This window comes from Budorcas taxicolor, chromosome 6, assembly GCF_023091745.1.
Source record: "Budorcas taxicolor isolate Tak-1 chromosome 6, Takin1.1, whole genome shotgun sequence".
Taxonomy (NCBI): domain Eukaryota; kingdom Metazoa; phylum Chordata; class Mammalia; order Artiodactyla; family Bovidae; genus Budorcas; species Budorcas taxicolor.
The window spans coordinates 84,913,880-84,934,714 of NC_068915.1; the positions used below are offsets into that span (position 1 = coordinate 84,913,880).

Genomic DNA, 20,835 nt, shown 5'->3' on the forward strand with positions numbered 1-20,835 from the left:
AACTCCCATACTTTGGCCACCTCATGCAAAGAGTTGACTCATTGGAAAAGACTCTGATGCTGGGAGGGATTGGGGGCAGGAGGAGAAGGGGACGACAGAGGATGAGATGGCTGGATGGCATCACCGACTCGATGGACGTGAGTTTGGGTGAACTCCGGGAGTTGGTGATGGACAGGGAGTCCTGGCGTGCTGCAATTCATGGGGTTGCAAAGAGTTGGACATGACTGAGTGACTGAACAGAACTGAAGGAGATGAAAGAACTACACACAGAAAATTATAAGACACTGATGAAAGAAATCAAAGATGATATAAACAGGTGAAGAGATTGTCCATACTCCTGGATAGGAAGAATCAATATTGTGAAAATAACTATACAACCAAATGCAATCTACAGATTCAATGCAATCTTTATCAAATTATCACTGGCATTTTTCACAGAACTAGAATAGAAAAATTCACAATTCATATGGAAGCATAAAAGACCCCGAATACCCAAAGCAATCTTGAGAAAGAAGAATGGAGCTGGAGGAATCAAACTTCCTGATTTCAGATTATACTACAAAGTTACAGTCATTAAGACAGTATGGTGTCACAAAAACAGAAATATAGGCCAATGGAACAAGATAGAAAGCGCAGAAATAAACTGATGCACCTATCGTTACCTTATTTTTGACAAGGAGGCAAGAATATAAAATGGAGCAAAACAGTCTTTTCAATAAGTGTTGCTGGGAAAATTGGACAGCTACATGTAAAAGAATGAATTTAGAACAATTCCTAACACCATAAATAAAGATAAACTCAAAATGTATTAAAGAACTAAATGTAAGACCAAAAACTATAAAACTCTAAGAGGAAAACATAGGCAGAGAACTCACTGACATAAATCAAGACAAGATCCTCTATGATCCACCCCCTAGAGTAATGGAAATAAAAACAAAAGTAGACAAGTGAGACCTGATTAAGCTTAAAAGCTTTTGCACAGCAAAGAAGCTATAAACAAGGTGAAAAGATAGCCCTCAGAGTGGGAGAAAATAATAGCAAATGATACAATTGACAGAGGATTAGCTTCCAAAATATACAAGCAGCTCATATAACTCAATACCAAAACACAAACAACTCAATAAAAAGGTGCGAAAAAGACCTAAACTGACATTTCTCCAAAGAAGACATATACATGGCTAACAAACACATGAGAAGATGCTCAACATCACTCATTATTAGAGGAATGCAAATCAAAACTACAATGAGATATCACCTCACATCGGTCAGAATGACCATCGTCAAAATGTGTACAAATAATAAATGCTGGAGAAAGTGTGGAAGAAAGGGAAACCTTTTGCACTGTTGGTGGGAATGTAAGCTGATAAAGCCACTACAGAGGACAGTATGGAGATTCTTTTAAAAACTAGAAATAAAACCACAATGTGCTGTGTTTTAGTCACTAAATTGTGTCCAACTCTTTCAATCCCATGGACTGTGCCTGCCAGGCTCCTCTGTCCATGGGATTCTCCAGGCAAGAATATTGGAGTGGGTTGCCATTTCCTTCTCCAGGGGATCTTCCTGACCTAGGAAACAAACCCAAGTCTCCTGCATTGCAGGCAGATGATTTACCAACTGAGCTATGAGGGAAGCCCAGCTATGACCCAGCAATCTCACTCTTAGGCATATACCCTGAGGAAACCAAAACTAAAAAGGCATATGTATCCAAATATTCATTGCAGCACTATTTACAATAGCTAGAATATGAAAGCAACCTAGATGACCATTGATAGATGAATGGATAAATAAATTGTGCTACATATATATACAATGGGATATTACTCAGCCATAAAAAAGAACTCATTTGAGTCAGTTCTAATGAGGTGGATGAAACTAGAGCCTATTATATAGAGTGAAGTGAGTCAGAGAGAGAAAGATAAATATTGTATACTAATGTATATATATGGAATCTAGAAGGATGGCATCAAAGAATTTATTTGCAGGGGAGCAACAGAGAAACAGACATAGAGAACAGACTTATGGACATGGGAGAGGAGATGAGAGGATGAGATATATGGAGAAAGTAACATGGAAACTTACATTACTATATGTAGAATAGATGAAGTGAAGAAGTGAACTGAAAGTTGCTCTGACTCTTTGCGACCCCATGGGTATAGTCCATGGAATTCTCTGGGCCAGAATACTGGAGTGGGTGGCTGTTCCCTTCTCCACGGAATCTTCCCAACCCAGAGATCATACCCAATTCTCCTGCATTGCAGGGGGATTCTTTACCAGCTGAGCCACAAGGGAAGCCCAAGAATACTGGAGTGGGTAGCCTATCCCTTCTCCAGAGGATATTCCCCACCCAGGAATCCAACCGGGGTCTCCTGTCTTGCAGGCAGATTCTTTACCAGGTAAACTATCAGGGAAGGCTGTAAAATAAATAGCCAGTGGAAATTTGCTGTATGTCTCAGTGAACTCAAGCAGGGGCTCTATACCAACCAGAGAAGTAGGATGGGGAGGGTGATGGGAGGGAATTTCAAGAGGGAAGAAACATATATATACCTATGGCTGATTCATGTTGAGGTTTGACAGAAAACAGCAAAATTCTGTAAAGCAATTATCCTTCAATTAAAAAATGTGAGACAGAAAAAACAGACACAGATGTATAGAACAGTCTTTTGGACTCTGTGGGAGAGGGAGAGGGTGGGATGATTTGGGAGACTGGCATTGAAACATGTATAATATCATATAAGAAATGAATCACCAGTCTAGGTTCGACACAGGATACAGGATGCTTGGGGCTGGTGCACTGGGATGACCCAGAGAGATGGTATGGGGAGGGAGGTGGGAGGGGGGTTCAGGATTGGGAACTCATGTACACCCGTGGTGGATTCATGTGGATGTATGGTAAAACCAATACAATATTGTAAAGTAAAAATAAATAAATAAATTAAATAAAATCTGGAAAAAAATGAATAAATTTAAAAAAGAATCATTATTTAGGATTGCTATTTAGGATAATTTTTAGGATTCATTTTCTAGGATTATTAGAAGAATCTTCATCTAGGATTATTTTTATAATTATTTATTTTTATTTATTTATTTGTACTGCTTCTTCATTGCAGCATGTGGGATCTTGTTAACAGTTGTGTCATGTGGGATCCAGTTCCCTGACCAGGGATTGAACCCAGGCCCCCTGCATTGGGAATGTGGAGTCTTCACCACTGAACCACCAGGGAAGTCCCTAGGATTATTTTTAGAATCTAAGCTCTTAGTTTCAGGTTCAACAAGGACTCACGTTCAAAAAAACTAATCATAAGGAAGTATAGTCCCAAGACATTCTGTAAATCGGGCCTATTATTTTCATTATCTTTTCCTTTATTCTCTGTTGTGTTATTTGTAACTTGTTTATATGCTTCAGATTTAAAGAAAATATAAGAAGAGCAAAAAAAAGTTAGATTACATGGATGCCTTAAAACCTATGTACAAAGCTGACTGATCATTTAACAATAGCAAATGATTAAGTTTTACCTCGTTATTTAAGGAAAATACTGCAATAGATTTTCCTGTGAATAATGCCAGTTTTAAAGCAAGGTAGCAATCAAATATCCCCTTTTAACATTTATACTTTTTCTTTAGAGTTCACTTAAATTGATATTACCAATATCAATAGCCTTTTCTATGTCTTAGAAGTATGCTTTTATAGAGGTTTTAAAATAACTGTTCCTGAAAAAAATATTATCTGACCTTCTGTGGAATCTGGGCAAGGGCTGATGCGATCATATTAGACTTTTCTTCTGAGAGGTTTTTGATCATTGACCCCAGAGTAAACACCACGACTCCATCTTTTCCAGAGCTTTGAACAAACTCTTCGAATTCCTATGAAGAAAACAGTGTTTGTAATATAAAAGCTTACAGTTATAATAGATGTCACACTTTTTTCTCAATGTGTCTGAATAATTAGAACAATTCTGTACTTTCACATATTAATGATTTCACTGTATAATAGATGACCTGAAATCACTTGTTATTAAACAAATTAAAAATTATTTTTACTAAAGGCTCACTTAGTAAAGCATATTTCAGGTATGTGTGTTTCTGTGCACGTATGTTTGTGTTTACAAATTATTGACCACCTGTTATCTTCTGCCATTTGCTGAACTCTTTACATGTATCATATAGCTTACATATATGATAATTTTATAAGATATGTATACATTTACATATTTCAGTAAGGTTAAGTAATTTGTCCAAGCCTACACAGCAGTAGGTGGCAGAGCAAATTTCTACCTTTAAGCTAAATAGTTCTGGTTCTTAGTCTTAGAAGCTAATAAGATCATCTTTCATTTTTCTGCTGAATCATGGTCAGCACAATGGCGTGATTTTGGTATATTTACTTTTTCTGTTTTCTAACTTTCCATTTTCTTTTATTTTGGTTATATTTGTTTTTTATATAAGCTTCCGCAAACACAATCAAGAATGAGGTAGCCAAGTAACTCCTGACCAGACAAGTAATGCAGAAATACCTATAAAACATACTCTGAGGATTATAGGAATATAGTAGAAATATATAATTTTAAGTTAAAAATAAAAACAGCATATTCAATCAAACTGAAATAAAAAGAAATCTTTTCATCCTATATTTAAATACTAGCAAAACTAACTTAACTAAATAAGACAAGAAAAAAATATGTGAGACTTAAAATGGAAAGCCAGGTAAGAGATTTATTTTCAGGGATTTCTCACATGGTTACAGAGGCTGGCAAGTTTAATGTGCAAAACAGCCCATTAGGCTGGAGACTCAGAGAAAAGCCACTGCTGTAATTCAAGTCTGAAGGTTACCTACTGGCAGAATTCAGTCTTTTGTTCTATCCACATCTTCAACTAATAGGATGAGGCTTATCTACATAACAAAGAGTAATTCGTTTACTCAAGGTTCACATATTTAAAGGTTAATGTCATCTGAAAATAGCCTATCAGTAACTTCCAGAAAAATGTTTGTCTAAACAGCTGAGTACCTAGCCAGGGAAGTTAATACATAAAATTACCCATTACACTCTATTTATAGATGACTTGACTTAAAATATAATCTTATCTTTATTTTCAATTATAGCATGGTATTCTTGAGATACTAGAAAATATTTTAAAATTTATATAAAATAGATTTTCATGAATATGAATGGACTTTGAACAAGAAAAGAAAATATTGAGGACTACTTCAAACAGATAATAATACATAATCCAAAATAATGGTATTCACCTTCTGACTGTAGTGTATAGTCTAAGAAAACGATAACCATTAAATTTTATTCTGTATTCTCAGTTTGCAAATCAAATCTTAATAATAATTAACTAGAAATCATTTAAGAGATAAACACTCCTATAGGAAAATAATAAGCATGTTTAATTACCTTAGGTAGGGGCTTTGCAGGCTTGCAGTGCAGTCCTCCAACAAATTCAGTATTAGGTAAATAAGGCTGAGGAAATTCAAAATCCCAGTAACTTCGAAACAACCACATGTCAGCTTTCCCCATAATCGCACATAGTGTGATTGGTTTTCCTGAATAAAAATGAAGGATAATAGAGGGAAAACAATCTGATATGGCAAATGGAAGATATTTCTCCACCTAATTTTCTAAGTAAATTCTTGAAGACCAGTATTGAGCCTTTGCAACCCAGCTTATGTATCAATTGGCCTTTTACCCTGAAGAGGACACAGTCGTCAGAATATGAATAAGTAAACACAGATATAAGTATGCAGCAAAACCAAAAGCCTGTTGCTTTCTTTCTGGCAATGGAGTCTTTCATCTTGAGCTAACCCTGAACCCACTCATGTGCTTGTAGAAAGTACAAGAAACTTAGGCAATGATCCTCAGCCTTCTGTGGTAGAGTCACACCTTCTGAAATTCCAATTTATCTCATCCTCATTGCCCAAAAAGTCTCTGACTATGTTGATAATCAACTTGTGTTTTATCCTTCTTTTTCCTACTGTTTTCAAGTGTGCTGTCACAAATAAATTACATCCTGAATACTTTTAGTACAATTCTTAAAGTGATTGTTTCACTTGCTATAGTAAAGGAAAGTTCTTATTTTACAAGATTTCATCCTCTTTGGTAAAGATATTGCATTGCACAATAATCTGGTGGTGAAATATTTGCTATTTTGACATATTTAGTTAACAAACAGTACAAAAGGGTTCCTTTGAACTGAATTGGAAGCCAACTGAATATTTACAGAATAAGAACTCAAATTAGTGACCCTGAATTGGATCATCTTCCTTAGTTTCAAGCAGAGTTTCATCTCTGAATTCTATATATCTACTGCGGTATACCAAACCTTACCCAGAATGTTGGTGTCCTTTTGAAATATGTGCTCTGTGTCACCAATAGGAGGAAACCATAGCTGTCTGATTTCTCACTACAAGACTTTTTTAATATTCTCCTTGATGTTCTAAGTGTGCTAAGGATTTTATTAGAAATATGTAAGAGATTTTGAACTCCTAGGAAGATCTATCTGCATAAGAGATCAAGGCAAATTTCAGTAAATGAGGGGCTTGACTCTGGTGATTACAATATCCAGTTTCATACTCAACACATATCTTTATGAAAATGTGTGCACACGTTAGGTTGTTGTTTGTTTTTTAATTTTCTCTAACTTTTGAGTTAAAATACATTGAAATTAATTGTTAACTGGCATATTTCAGTCTGGTAGAAAATATCATTTCCAAAATTATGATTTTATTGCCCTATAGGATTTTTTTTGGACCAATTTTGTGTCTAACCTAGAGGTTTATAAATTGTTTCTCAATTTTTTGAAATTAATGCTATCTTTCTGGTTTAGTCATCAATTATTTGAACATATATATGACATGTTTTAATGAAAAATTTTGTAAATTATGAGTTATACTCTTAAAACTTGAAAAACATACTTGGAATGCATTGTATAATGATGATTTTAAATTTTAAATTCTATATCTTGTAGCTTTTTAATATATATGTAAGAAATATGCCTTTCTTCTATTTACCAAGTATTTAATTCTTCTTCTCAGATTATTGATATATTCCACCAAAGAATATTCTAAGTTGATAAGAACTATGGAAGAATCACGGACAGAGTAATACCCTATCACTAGAAAAGATATCCCTAAACTGAGTGTCAGACTGCTGGGACCAGAAGTAAACCAGTTCAATTCAGTTGTAGATCAATCAAGGATAAATCCATGACTCAGAAAATGTCAGCTTGATGAGATTTTAAATTATCTTTGCTCGGTGTTGCCTCTTGTAGCTTGAACTCTGAACATGAATTTGTGATGGTTTCTGCCCATATTTTATAGGGCCAAGTCTAGAGATATAAGCACCTGTTTCTGTCACAAAATGTGGAGAAGTTTCAGTACAACATGTTGACACCAATTAGGTAATATGCTTTTTTGAACATATTATATATTGCCAAGTGGCATAGTTCATTAGAAGCAGTCATGTTGCTTCTGCATGTTGAATAATTTCTCAGAATAAATATTTAAATAGATACTCAAAAAAAGGAAAAAGGAAGTGGCTATATAAAATAAGATATCACAACTATATTTCTTTTTTAAGTTTTGGGGAATAAACACAACTTTTAGTAATGATAGGATATTAGAGATACATCTATTAAAATAAGTAACAAGGAAAATACTTTTAAAAATTCATATGAAAATGAAAAAGTTCCAAATAGAAAAATCAATTTTGAGAAAGTAAAACAAAGCTGGAGGCATCATACACTCTGATTTTAAGGGTTATTATAAAGCTATAGTAATCAAAATAATGCAGCTAAAAACAGTCACTTAGTCCATTGGAGCAGAATTAAAAGCCCCAAAATAAACTCATGCATATTTATTCAACTAATATTTCACAATGGAGCCAAAAATATTCAATGAAGGAAGATAATCTTTTAAACAATTCTTGCTGAAAAAAATGGATATTCACATACAAAGGAATAAAACTAGACCCTGATCTTATTCCACTACAAAATTATATTAAAATGGATTAAAGACTTAAATATATGACCTAAAACCATAAAATTCCTCAAGGAAAACAAATGGGAAATAATTCTTGACACTCATCATGGCAGTGAATTTAAAATGTAACACCTAAAGTATAAGTAACAAAATTAAATTAAAAATTAAAAATGAACAAGTAGAACTACTTCCAATTAGAAGGTTCTGCATACTGCACAGAAAAAGAAATGATCAACAAAATAAGAAGGCAGCCTATGAAAACAGAGAAAATATTTGCAAACCATATGCCTGTGTATGTGCTGCCACCTAAAATATAGAAGGAACTCACACAATTCAATAGCACATAAACAAATAATTAAATTTTAAAAAGTTAGCTGAGGAACTGAATAAACATTCAGTTAGTCAATAAGAATCTGAAATGGTGCTCAACATTACTGGTGACCAAGAAAATTCAAAGCAAAACTGTAAAGAATTAACATCTCATACCTGTTATGAGGGCTATCATCAAAATGATAAGAGACAAATGCTGGTGAGGAGGTAGTGAAAAGAGACGAACAAGTTTACAGTTAGTGCAAATGTAAATCAGTACAGCCAATAAGGAAAATGTTATGGAGGTGGCTCAAAATTTAAAAATAACTTGATTTTATTTGATTTTACCATATGATCCAGAAATTCCATTTATGGGTATGAAAATAGAATAAACAAAAACAGATCATTGCACTCTTAAGCTCATTGCTGCAGTATTCACAATAGCCAAAATCATGGAAACAATCTAAGTGTTTATAAATACATGAATGGATAAAGAAAATATAATTAAAGATAGAGTGGAACATTATTAAGTCATGAGAAACAAGGAAAACTTGCTATTTGCCTAAACATGAATGGATCTTGAGGATATTATGTTAAGGGAAGTAAGACAGGGAAATATATCACTTATATGTGGAATCTAAGAGAAAACCAAACTAAAACAAACTATAGACACTGAAAAAATTGGTGGGTGCCAGATGCTAAGGTTGTAGCATGGTCACAATAGGTAGTTGAAGGTGGTCAAATGGTACAAAGTTCCAGTTCTAAAGTAAGTAATCCAGTAATTTACAGCATGGTGACTATAGTTACTAACACTGTATTGTCCTAAGAAAGTAGATCTTATGAGTTCTCAGATAAAAACCCATTCGTAGCTATGTGTAGTGATGGATATTATCTACAGTGATTGTTTCACAGTATGTAGAAATATCTTATCATTATGCTGTATACATGTGATGAAACAAAATTATTTTAAGGCAGGGCAAGAAATATTTTGCATAAAAATTTCTCTGCCACTTGAGTCAGTGCCCAGCACTCCTCATTTTAGTGTGCAATGTTTTTCTGCATTATGTATTAACTAGATCCCCACAGAAGACACAGGAAAGTTTACCCTACAAAAAAGCAATTTCCTCCTGGCCCCAGCAAGGTAGCTTGTTAGGAGTTAACATCCCTTTCTTAATCCCTTAAGGGGTCACAATGACCCACTACTCACTTTTTAGGACTACATAAACTGGCAATATATTGCTTTAATGGATGACTCTTTCACGTATAACCCTTTCCCTCAAAAATTTGTGTAACAGTGCTTTGACTTCTAATGTGCAGAACATTCCTCAGATCTTCCTAACAGACTTTCTCCAGGGTTACAATCCTCAGATTGGCTCAAATAAAATTTTCCATTTCCTTCTTAAGTTGACTCTTGATTAATCTTTTGTCACCAACTGAAACTAACACAATGTTACATGCTAGTAACACTTAAAAAAAACTAAGTGATGTAAAAAAGGTACTTCTTTCTCAAAAGTAATTTACCTCTTATGCAAAATTTATTTAACATAATCACATAAAAATAATAAAAAATAAATTATTCAAAATAAATGAAAGAAGGGGTTAATGGACTTTCGTGAGCTCTTCCACAAAAGTTTCTTTAGTTACTGAAAGCTGGAGGATCTCCACAATATCCGGAACATTGGTATGATCAAATCAGAGTAGAGAAAAACTTTGTGCTCAGGGTCAGAAGTCACTACTTCACCTCTAATGCAATTTTAAATAGAACAACAGAAACAAAACACTGAGGTGATTTACAAAATCTGGAAACATGGTCCTTTAGGAAAAAATCTTTTTTTTTTTACACTTTAAAAGACAAGAGCAGATGAAACCAAATCACATTATTCATTTTCTAGTTTCATGTTCAACACATTGCAAACCTGGCCACCAATTAACCGTTCCTTCACAGGACATAAATATAAAGCTTTAGGAAGAACAAGTTAATCAGAAAGAAAACAGGCTATGAAAGATGAGAAGCAAAATTCAAAGAAGTAGTCCAAGTTTATGAAAATTAAGCACACTGTCAGATTTGGGTTTTCCAGATGCTCCAAGAAATCATACATTAATACAGAGAATATTCCTTCTTGGATATATCATTGGTGTTCCTCTGGTAGCTCAGATGCTAAAGAATCAGCCTGCAATGCAGGAAACCTGGGTTCAATCTCCGGGCTGGAAAGATCCCCTGGAGGAGGGAATGTTATCTGTATTCAATCATATAACACAAAACCAAAAAAAGAGTGTTATTATTTCTTAAATTCAAAACAGTGTAGCCACAGGGGCTTGGATCTTCTTCACCTAAAATACTTTTTGTAAGTTTTCATACGGTCAGATAAATATTTACATTTTTATAGGTTATAAGAATACTTATTATATACATATTTCTCTTACCTAAAACCTTGCTGTAATACTCATCCCATTCGGGAAATACATAATATGAATATATCATGTCATTCATTGTATATAGTAACCAGTTCTCCAGCCTCTGTATAAAAGTCATTTTGTCTGTCAGTCTTGATGTGACACCAGGAACATATGAAGAAGGCATAGGAAGCCCAGCACACAGTCTTTCAATGACATTTCCATAGAAAAATCGAAAAGTGTATATAAATGGAATATTCAGGAGTTCAGCCACCAATTCCCCACAAAAACTTAATGGGTCAGCAATACAGACATCAAACTTGGCTGCCTGTAGCCTGCTGAGTAACTCCTTGTTTGTGACAACACTGTCACACACTCTTTTGGTTGTTAATAAAAATGTTCTGCCTATGTTTGCCAGTTTTATTTGCATTTCCCACCATGAGAGTTTTGGCAGTGCAAACGTAGCTTCATAGAGAATGGTATTGAGCTCTTCCATGAAAGTTTCTTTAGTTACTGAAAGCTGGAGGATCTCCACATTATAGGGAACCTTAGTATCATCAATCAGAAGACTTTGTGAAGGTACCAGGACAGTTATCTCATGCCCACGAAGGTGAAGCTCTTCTAGAATAACTTGTAAATTAATCCAGTGACTAAAATCCACAGGCCATACAAGAACTTTGCCCGTCCTCCCAGAGTCAAGGAGACATAGCTGCAGGATGAAAAAGATGTAAAAGCCTTTCACAGTCTTCATGGTTAACTCTTGCTCGAATTAAATCTGGGCTTAAACCACATGCATGAAACACAATCCAAAGATCTCTCCGTAGCAATCCTAATCAATTTATAGTGGCTGGGCTGAACTTTGAAGTGTGTACTTTGTATTATGGATTAAAATGAAAAGCAACTACTTTGATGGGAAAAAAAAAAACAACTTAATACACTGAGTTAGGAAATATATACTCAGGCTTAAACACAAATCCATAATAATTTCTAAGTAATGATAGAAAATCCAGCATTATGTGACTGAATATTCTATTAAGGCTAAAGTTTCTGAACTTCTTTGTTTGTTTTATTTGAATGCTCATTTGAACAGGAAGGTCTCTGTAGTGTTTCTTTTACTGATAACTCTGCTAGATATTGTAGGTATGGAAGAGATCATCACTTAATGCCAGAAATACGCATACTTTAAGAGATGTTAAGGCAGGGAGATTTATTTTTAATTTTATATTGTATTATAGTTGATTAGCAATGTGTTAGCTTCAGGTGTGCAGCAAAGTGATTCAGTTATATATATATATATATATATATGTATATATATTTATTCTTTTTAAAATTCTTTTTGCCTTTACTTGCTACAGAATATTAAACAGAATTTCCTGTGCCATATAGTAAGTCCTTGTTGGTTCATCTATTTTAAATATAGTAGCCTGTATCTGCTAATCCCAATTCCCAATTTATTGCTCCCCCCACCTTACCTCTTTTCTAACCATAAGTTTGTTTTATTGTTAGTCTGTTTTTGCTTTGTAAATAAGTTCATTTTTTTTTTAGATTGCACATATAAGCAATGTGATAGTTGTCTTTCTCTGTATTCCTTATTCACTTAGTATGATATCCTCCAGGTTTATCTGTCCTGCTGCAATATTTTGGAGATTAATTCCTTGTTTCTTCATTTGCAAATATTTCCTCCCACTGTAAGGGTTGCCTTCCCATTTTGCTTATGTTCTGCTTTGCTGTGCAACAGCTTTTGAGTTTAATTTGATCCCATTTGTTAGTTTTGTTTTCATTTCCATTACTCTAGGAAATAGATCAAAAAAAGATATCATTGTAATTTATTCAGAGAATGTTTTGGTGTTCAGTCTTACATTGGTCTTTAATCCATTTTGAGGTTTTTTTTTTTTTTTTTTTTTTGTATGATGTCAAATAATGTTCTGCTTTCATTCGTTTACATGTATTTATCCAGGTTTCCCAGTGCCACTTATTGAATAGCCAGTCTGTTCTCCATTGTAATCTTGCTCCTTTGTCATAGATTAATTAACAATAGGTCTGTTGGTTTATTTCTGAACTTTCTATCCTGTTCATTGAGCTATGCCTCAGTACCATACTGTCTTGATTCTGTAGCTTTGTAGTAAAGCCTGAAGTCAGGGAGTCATCTTATTCCTCCACCTCTGTTTTTCTTTCTCAAAATTGCTTTGACCATTCAGGGACTTTTCTGTATGCATAATTTTTTAAAATAATTCTAATTTATGAAAAATATGCTTGGTAATTTGATAAGGATTGCATTGAATCTGTAGACTGCCTTGAGTACTATAGTAATTTTGATAATATTGATTCTTCCAATTCTTTTCACCTGATTGTGTCATCTTTGATTTATTTCATCAGTGTCTTATCCTGTTCAGAGCACGGGTCTTTTGCTCCCTTGGCAGGATTATTCCTAGATATTTTATTCTTTTTGATGAAGTGATAATGGGATTCTTTCTTTAATTTCTTTTTGATCATTCATTGCTGGCATATAGAAATGCAACAAATTTCTCTGTGTTAATTCTGTATCTTGTTTATTTAAGAAATTCATTCCTAAGATATAGTAGCTTTGCATAGCATCTTTAGGATTTTCTATATATAGTATCATATTTTCCATAAACAGTGATAGTTTTATTTCTTTTCCAAAAATTTTATTGGTGTATAGTTGTTTTATATTGATGTGTTAGTTTCTGTTGTACAATAAAGTGAATCAACTATATATATACATATGTACCCTCCCTTTTGGACCTCTTTGTGAACCCCCATCCCACCATCTAAGTCACCGCAGAGAATTAAGTTGACCCTCCTACACTATACAACAGGTTCCCATTATTTATCTGTTTTACACATGTTAGGGTACATAAGTCAAAGCCAATCTCCCAATATTTATTTATTATTACTTCACTCTGAATGACATACTCCAGGTCAATCCACCTTTCTACAAATGATCCAGTTACATGTCTTTTTGTGGTTGAGTAATATTCCATTATATATATGTACCGCACCTTCTTTATCCATTCATCTACTGATGGGCATTTAGGTTGCTTCTATGTTCTGGCTATTGTATTAGAAAATAGTGCTGCAATGACATTTGAAGTGCATATATCTTTTTCACATATGGTTTACTTAGAATATATGACCAATGCGGAATTGCTGATCTTATGGGAGTTCTATTTTTAGTATTTTAAGGAACATGTGTATTGCTCTCCATAGTGTCCATATCAATTTACATTCCAACCAACAGTGCAAGAGGGCTCCCTTTTCTTCATTCTCTCTCCAGCATTTATTGCTTGTAGATTTTTTGGTGATAGCCATTCTGAATGGTGTGAAGTGATGCTTTTTTTCAGTTGAGCAGTCATGTCTGTCTCCCTGCAACCCCATGAACTGCGGGCACACCAGGCCTCACTGTCCTTCCCTATCTCCTGGACTTTACTCAAACACATGTCCACTGAGTCACTGATGTCAATCAGCCATCTTATCCTCTGTCACCCCCTACTCCTCCTGCCCTCAATCTTCTCCAAAGAGTAAACTCTTCACATCAAGTGGCCAAAGTATTGGAGTTACAGCTTCAGCATCAATCATTCCAATGAATACTCAGGGTTGATTTCCTTTAGGTTTGACTGGTTTTATCTCTTTGCTGTCCAAGAGACTCTCAAGAGTCTTCTCCAGCACTAGAGTTAGAAAGCTTTCATTCTTCAGTGCTCAGCCTTCTTCATGTTCCAAATCTCACATTCATACATGACTACTGGGACAACCATAGGTCTGACTATATGGACCATTATCAGCAAAGTGATGTCTTCACTTTTTAATACATTGTCTAGGTTTTTCATAGCTTTACACTCAAAGAGCAAGCGTCATTTAATTTCATGACTGATGTCACTGTCTTCAGTGATTTGGGATCCCAAGAAAATAAAATTTGCACTATTTCCACTTTCCCCCCATCTGTTCGTAATGAAGTTATGGGACCAGATGCCATGATCCTAGTTTCTTGAATGTTGAGTTTTAAGCCAGCATTTTCACTCTCTTCTTCCACCTTCATCAAGAGGTTCTTTATTTCCTCTTTGCTTTCTGTCATTATAAGTTAGAACTTAAACAGAACTTATATTTTATTAAGCATAGTGAGGAAATGAAAGCATTTATAGCTTGTAGATCAAAATTTCTCAACCATTATAGAGTTTGTAGAAATAAACTTTCTTTATAAAATATTATACACATGGAATGAATATTTTCTCTATGGATGGGAAGAAATCCTGGTGAATCTGAATCAACATAGAGGGCACTTACACAGCTGTTGTGGCTTCCCTCCATGCAGAATCATGATTTACATCTGAAAATTGCATTAAGTGTGAAAGGTAGATACCTGAATTTCATGGTGTCATTTTGACACTGATATTGTATATGAGGGAAATACATCCAAATTGTGGGGAAATAAATGGCAGGAACTGAGAATGAGAGATAGGATCTCAGTATATCTGGCAAAGTTTAGAGCAAGAATCTAGAACCATGGTAGAGCTGGAATGAGATTCAGAAGCAAAGAACCTAGGGAGAAAATAAAATTGAAAAGCAGAAGGTAGATAGCAATTCATGTACACTGCAGAACTTATGTTTTCTACTCTACTGGCATCAGATCCTTCTAAAGACCTACTCTATTACCATTTAGAATATCATGGTTGATACTCCCATTAATTTAGGCAATATGGTTGATCTGAGTCTGCAGATGAATTATTATCTTTGCTAAAATATATAGAACATAGTAGAAGCAAATATTTCCCTTATCTTAAAAGGCAAGGAAGTTTAACAATCAAAGCATGACACTGCATGAATAACTTTTATAACATATAGAACACGATGTTGTGGTTATATATATATATATATATATATATATATATATATATATATGAATGTACACAGAAGAGCAAAGAAACTTGTGTCTACTTATTATCATTTTATATTATCATGATCCAGAAAAACCTGAGCAGGATTTCATAATATAATCACATGTGAATTGTTAAGTAAAGATATTTTAAAGCATGTTAGTTTAACTATGAGAGTCAGAGGTCATGAAACTCCAAATAAATAGTTTTTATTAGCACTTAGTAAAGTAATACTCAAAATTCTCCAAGCCAGGCTTCAGCAATACGTGAACCATGAACTTCCAGATATTCCACCTGGTTTTAGAAAAGGCAGAGGAACCAGACATCAAGTTGCCAACATCCACTGGATCATGGAAAAAGCAAGAGAGTTCCAGAAAATCATCTATTTCTGCTTTATTGACTATGCCAAAGCCTTTGACTGTGTGGATCACAATAAACTGTGGAAAATTCTGAAAGAGATGGGAATACCAGACCACCTGATTGGCTTCTTGAGAAACCTCTATTCAGGCCAGGAAGCAACAGTTAGAACTGGACATGGAACATGGAAGACTCTGATGGGGCCATAACTCCAGCAACGGAGGCAGTCCATGTCCTTGCACACTTGGTGCCACTTGTGTCCCTGCAAACTAAGCAGCTGTGCCACCTTCATGCTTAACCCTCATTGGGGCACAGCTGCCACAGGCAAAAAAAATCTTATGTGTATGCACACAGTGTTGCTTTGGTTGTGTCCAACTCTTTGCGACCCTGTGGACTGTGACCGGCCACACTTTTCTGTCAGGGGGTTGTTCTCCAGGCAAGAATCCTGGAGTGTATTGGCCAATAACTGGTTGCCATATCCTTCTAGAGCATTATATTTCCTGCTTCCCTAGCCAGCAATTCCCCTGAGTACCTGGTGCAGCCAGAACCCCATCAACCCAAGCAGCTGCACCACCTCCACACCTGGTCCTCACAGGGGCAGACACAAGTCCTCCAGGGAAGCCTCAGGAGTAAACTCCAGTGGATGACCCACATGCAGAGGTGGAAATAAAACTACAATTGAAATCCAGGGGCAGTGTGGCTAAGGAAAAAGACTCAAAACCTTCCCACCAGCTGTACAAACTTCAGATTAAATCCACAAGACCAACTAGGCAGACACTGTGTCTATGAAATATATTAAAGAACATTGAGAGCTCCCACAAAACAGAATGCACTAGTTCTGATAGCTGTGGACATTGGAGGCAAGAACACACAGGACTCGTACCAGATTAGAATCTGAACTGCCCCCACAGCAGATCCAGAGACCAGCACAGTGTCGGAGGACACCCTACGGAAGTGAGGTGGACTGTGACTACCAGAGAGGGAAAGGACTCTCGCAGTTATTGGCACTATGAAATCTAATTAAGCTTTTGAGCTTTTTAATTTTTTTTCTCAGTCGCATTTTTTATTGCTGGTATAAAATTCTTCTTCTACATTGGGCTTTTGCAGTTCTGTTGAGCTTTCCTTTTGTTGTTGTTGTTTTCTTTCTTCCTTTTTTTTTTTTTCTTTTCTCTTCTTTAATTTTAATTTTTAAAATAATAATTATTTTTTTACATTTATTTCTTTGCTTTTCTATTGTTATTTTCCCCTTGCAGTTAATTTTTAATGTATATAAATCTTTATCTACCTCTATTTAACTTTGCGTCTATTCTTTCTCTTCTTTCTTTCCTTTCCTCTCAACATATTTGTTAGTTTTGTTTTCATTTATTCCCCTCTTGGCACTTTGCTTTCCAGTTTGTGCTTTATTTAGTTTTGCTCTTAACCGGTAGATGCAATTTTTGGTTTCCTTTGTTTGCTGGGTCAATCTACTGTACTTTATTTAGTTGGACTGTTTTGATTTTGCTTATGGTTGTATATGTATATATGTATATTCCATTATTTTAAATATTATATGCCTGATTTTGTAACTTCCATCTGTTAGGGATTTGCCGGGGTCCAGCCCCGGTGGATCCAGGGTGATTCGAAGGTAGGGACAGAGTCGGCGTCCTGGAAAAAACTTACTTAATTACAGATATAGAGGGAGATTAGAAACAGATAGTGTAGTAGGAGAATTAGTAGAGAAAAGAGGCCGAATAACTGGTTTACATGGAATCCCAATCACCATCTACGTAGGCCACAGGCGTCTTTCCATTTTCCCAAAGGAGAGGAGGCACTGAGGCCTCCCTGGTCCGATCACAGAAGGCCAGGTAGAATTAGCAGGCTTGGTGAGTACCCACATTTCAGATGGTAATTCAGCCAGGAAAGCGGAGAGCAAGAAAGAAACGACACAGGGGAATCAGTCTTTCCAGAAACTGATCCCATTTCTTTATTTTTCAGGTTTGTTTATATACCTTTTTGTTATACATAGGGATGAATACAGAGTCACGCGGGGGTCAGCAGACCTGACCCTTGTCACAATCAGGTGCTTCATATAAAATTATACAAAGGTCTTATGAGCTTCATCATCTTTTAGCCATGAGGTCTGCTGACATTTTACGGCCCTTTCTGATACTGGTCAGTTAACCAGAAAACTTATTTTTCCAGGGGTGATTTTTTTCTTAAATCAGGCGCCACCCTCCAAATTAAGTTGCATTCCTATAGGGTGAGGGTGTAGTGAGTTACAATCAAGAAAGGAATTTACTTAACCTAAGGTTTAACATGATTAATCTTAAAGGTTAACACTTGTTTCTCCTACATGCTAGTTATATTCATTATAAGGACAGGAATATGGAGATTTAGCAGCAAGTATTGGCTCAACAAATGTAAACCCTTCATCAATGTTCCCCTTAAGATCTATTTTGTTTTAAGATAGTGATAAAGTTATATTTACATTTTTGCATAGCAAGGACACAGTGATTTATAACAAAGTATAGTGATCTATAACAAAAGAGAAGATTCATTAACTCAAAAAGTCTAGTATTGCTAACATTAAAAACTACTATATTTCCTTTTCTATATTCCAAATACATTGATTAATATATTCCCAGGTGCCTAAGGATATGGAGGCCTGATGGCAATCATTGACTCATCAATGAAAAAAACCCTATGCTAATACTCCAAACTCTCTGTGCTGTTTATGGTTGAGAGGTTGTCACACAAGCTAGTCTGTCAGCAGAGAGGTTTGACCTGAGACATCCTTGTCACACCCAGGGCAGGGAATTAGCAGTAATTATTGGCAGGACAAATGAAAAAACCCTTCACCAATATAATTCCTACTAATGCTATACTAATAATCTTCTAACTTCTCAAAAGAGTCTGTATTTAGAATGTTTTAAAACATCCCGTGCCTCTCACAGTTGAGAGGCTGTAAACAATCACATGTGGCTGGACGAGCCCGATCAGGCAGGCCAGAGACCCTTCAGAGTTCGTAAGTTGAAACACTCTTATCACGCCCAGGAATTTTTATTAACTGGAGCTGCAAGTTAACTCCTTCTCTGAGAGAAATGGTTATGGGGGAGAGCTCCCTGTAAAGTACTCTGGTTTTGAGGCAGATGCTCGGGAACAGGGGGTTTCCTGAGGCTTGATCACACCTTTGTGTATGCCAAGCTTCCTCCTCATGACCTTTGCCATGGGCGGAGTTCCTCACACTGGCTCCCAACAGGGATTCATTTTCGATTTCTCTTTTTGGAATATTTTTAAAAATCTTACTTAATGCCATAACAAACCCCTTGTGGAATCTTCATTCCTGACCAGATATCAAGCCCTGAGCCTATGAAGTGGGAGTACTGACTCCAAGAACCTAGACTACCAGAGAACTAACCTTAGGGAGTATCAAATAGTGAGAACTCACACAAAGGAAACCACCTGAATGTAAGACCCAGCATCACCCAACTACCAGTAGCACCCTGTACATCTAAACAACAAGCCAAACAAAAATATAAAACAAATCATCAGCAGACAGGATTACTACCTCCCTCAGCCTTGCCCATCAGAGGAAAAGGAAACAAACCCAAGAAGAATTCAACACAAATCTCACTCTATAAGCTTACACAAACCACTGAACCAACGTTCAGTTCAGTTCAGTTCAGTCGCTCAGTCGTGTCTGACTCTTTGCGACCCCATGAATCCCAGCACGCCAGGCCTCCCTGTCCATCACCATCTCCTGGAGTTCACTCAGATTCATGTCCATCGAGTCCGTGATGCCATCCAGCCATCTCATCCTCGGTCGTCCCCTTCTCCTCCTGCCCCCAATCCCTCCCAGCAGCAGAGTCTTTTCCAATGAGTCAACTCTTCCCATGAGGTGGCCAAAGTACTGGAGTTTCAGCTTCAGCATCATTCCTTCCAAAGAAATCCCAGGGTTGATCTTCTTCAGAATGGACTGGTTGGATCTCCTTGCAGTACAAGGGACCCTCAAGAGTCTTCTCCAACACCACAGTTCAAAAGCTTCAATTCTTTGGTACTCAGCCTTCTTCGCAGTCCAACTCTCACATCCATACATGACCACAGGAAAAACCATAGCCTTGACTAGGTGGACCTTAGTCAGCAAAGTAATATTTCTGCTTTTGAATATATTATCTAGGTTGGTCATAACTTTTCTTCCAAGGAGTAAGTGTCTTTGAATTTCATGGCTGAAATCACCATCTGCAGTGATTTTGGAGCCCCAAAAATAAAGTCTGACGCTGTTTCCCCGTCTATTTCCCATGAAGTGATGGGACCAGATGCCATGATCTTCGTTTTCTGAATGTTCAGCTTTAAGCCAACTTTTTCACTCTCCTCTTTCACTTCCATCAAGAGGCTTTTTAGCTCCTCTTCACTTTCTGCCATAAGGGTGGTGTCATCTGCATAGGGAAGAAACCAAAAGGAAGAAAGAATTCAATCTTGAAGCCAGGGAAAAGGAGACCTCAAACAAAATGAGCTAAAAAAAAAAAAAGAAAAGAAAAGAAAAGGCAGAGAAATACTACACAAATGAAGGAAAAAACTAGAAGCACATTTCCTTCATTGGAGAAGGAAATGGCAACCCACTCCAGTGTTCTTGCCTGGAGAATCCCAGGGACGGGGGAGCCTGGTGGGCTGCCATCTATGGGATCACACAGAGTCAGACACGACTGAAGTGACTTAGCAGCAGGAACACAGAAGTCCAAATAAATGATGAGGAAATAGGCAAACTACCTGAAAAAGAATTCAGAATAATCAAGTTAAGATGATGAAAAACGTTGAAAACAAAATGGAAAAAGTACAAGAATCAATTAACAGAGAACTAGAACAATTAAAGAATAATCATACAGAGAAAAAAAGCACAATTGTTGAATTTAAAAATACTCTAGAGGGAATCAA

General features: G+C 36.0%; 1 protein-coding gene across 1 annotated transcript in view; it reads right to left on the reverse strand.

Moving 5' to 3' along the window:
* Nucleotides 1-11,429, reverse strand: part of LOC128049854 (UDP-glucuronosyltransferase 2C1-like) — a 35,263-nt gene extending 23,834 nt beyond the window's left edge. The window contains exons 1-3 of the mRNA XM_052642174.1: nucleotides 10,709-11,429; nucleotides 5,394-5,542; nucleotides 3,730-3,861 (exon numbers count right to left, since the gene is read on the reverse strand). Of these exons, the coding sequence (XP_052498134.1) occupies nucleotides 3,730-3,861; nucleotides 5,394-5,542; nucleotides 10,709-11,429 (1,002 nt within the window). The remainder of the gene's footprint in view (nucleotides 1-3,729; nucleotides 3,862-5,393; nucleotides 5,543-10,708) is intronic.
* Nucleotides 11,430-20,835: the final 9,406 nt, after the last annotated feature.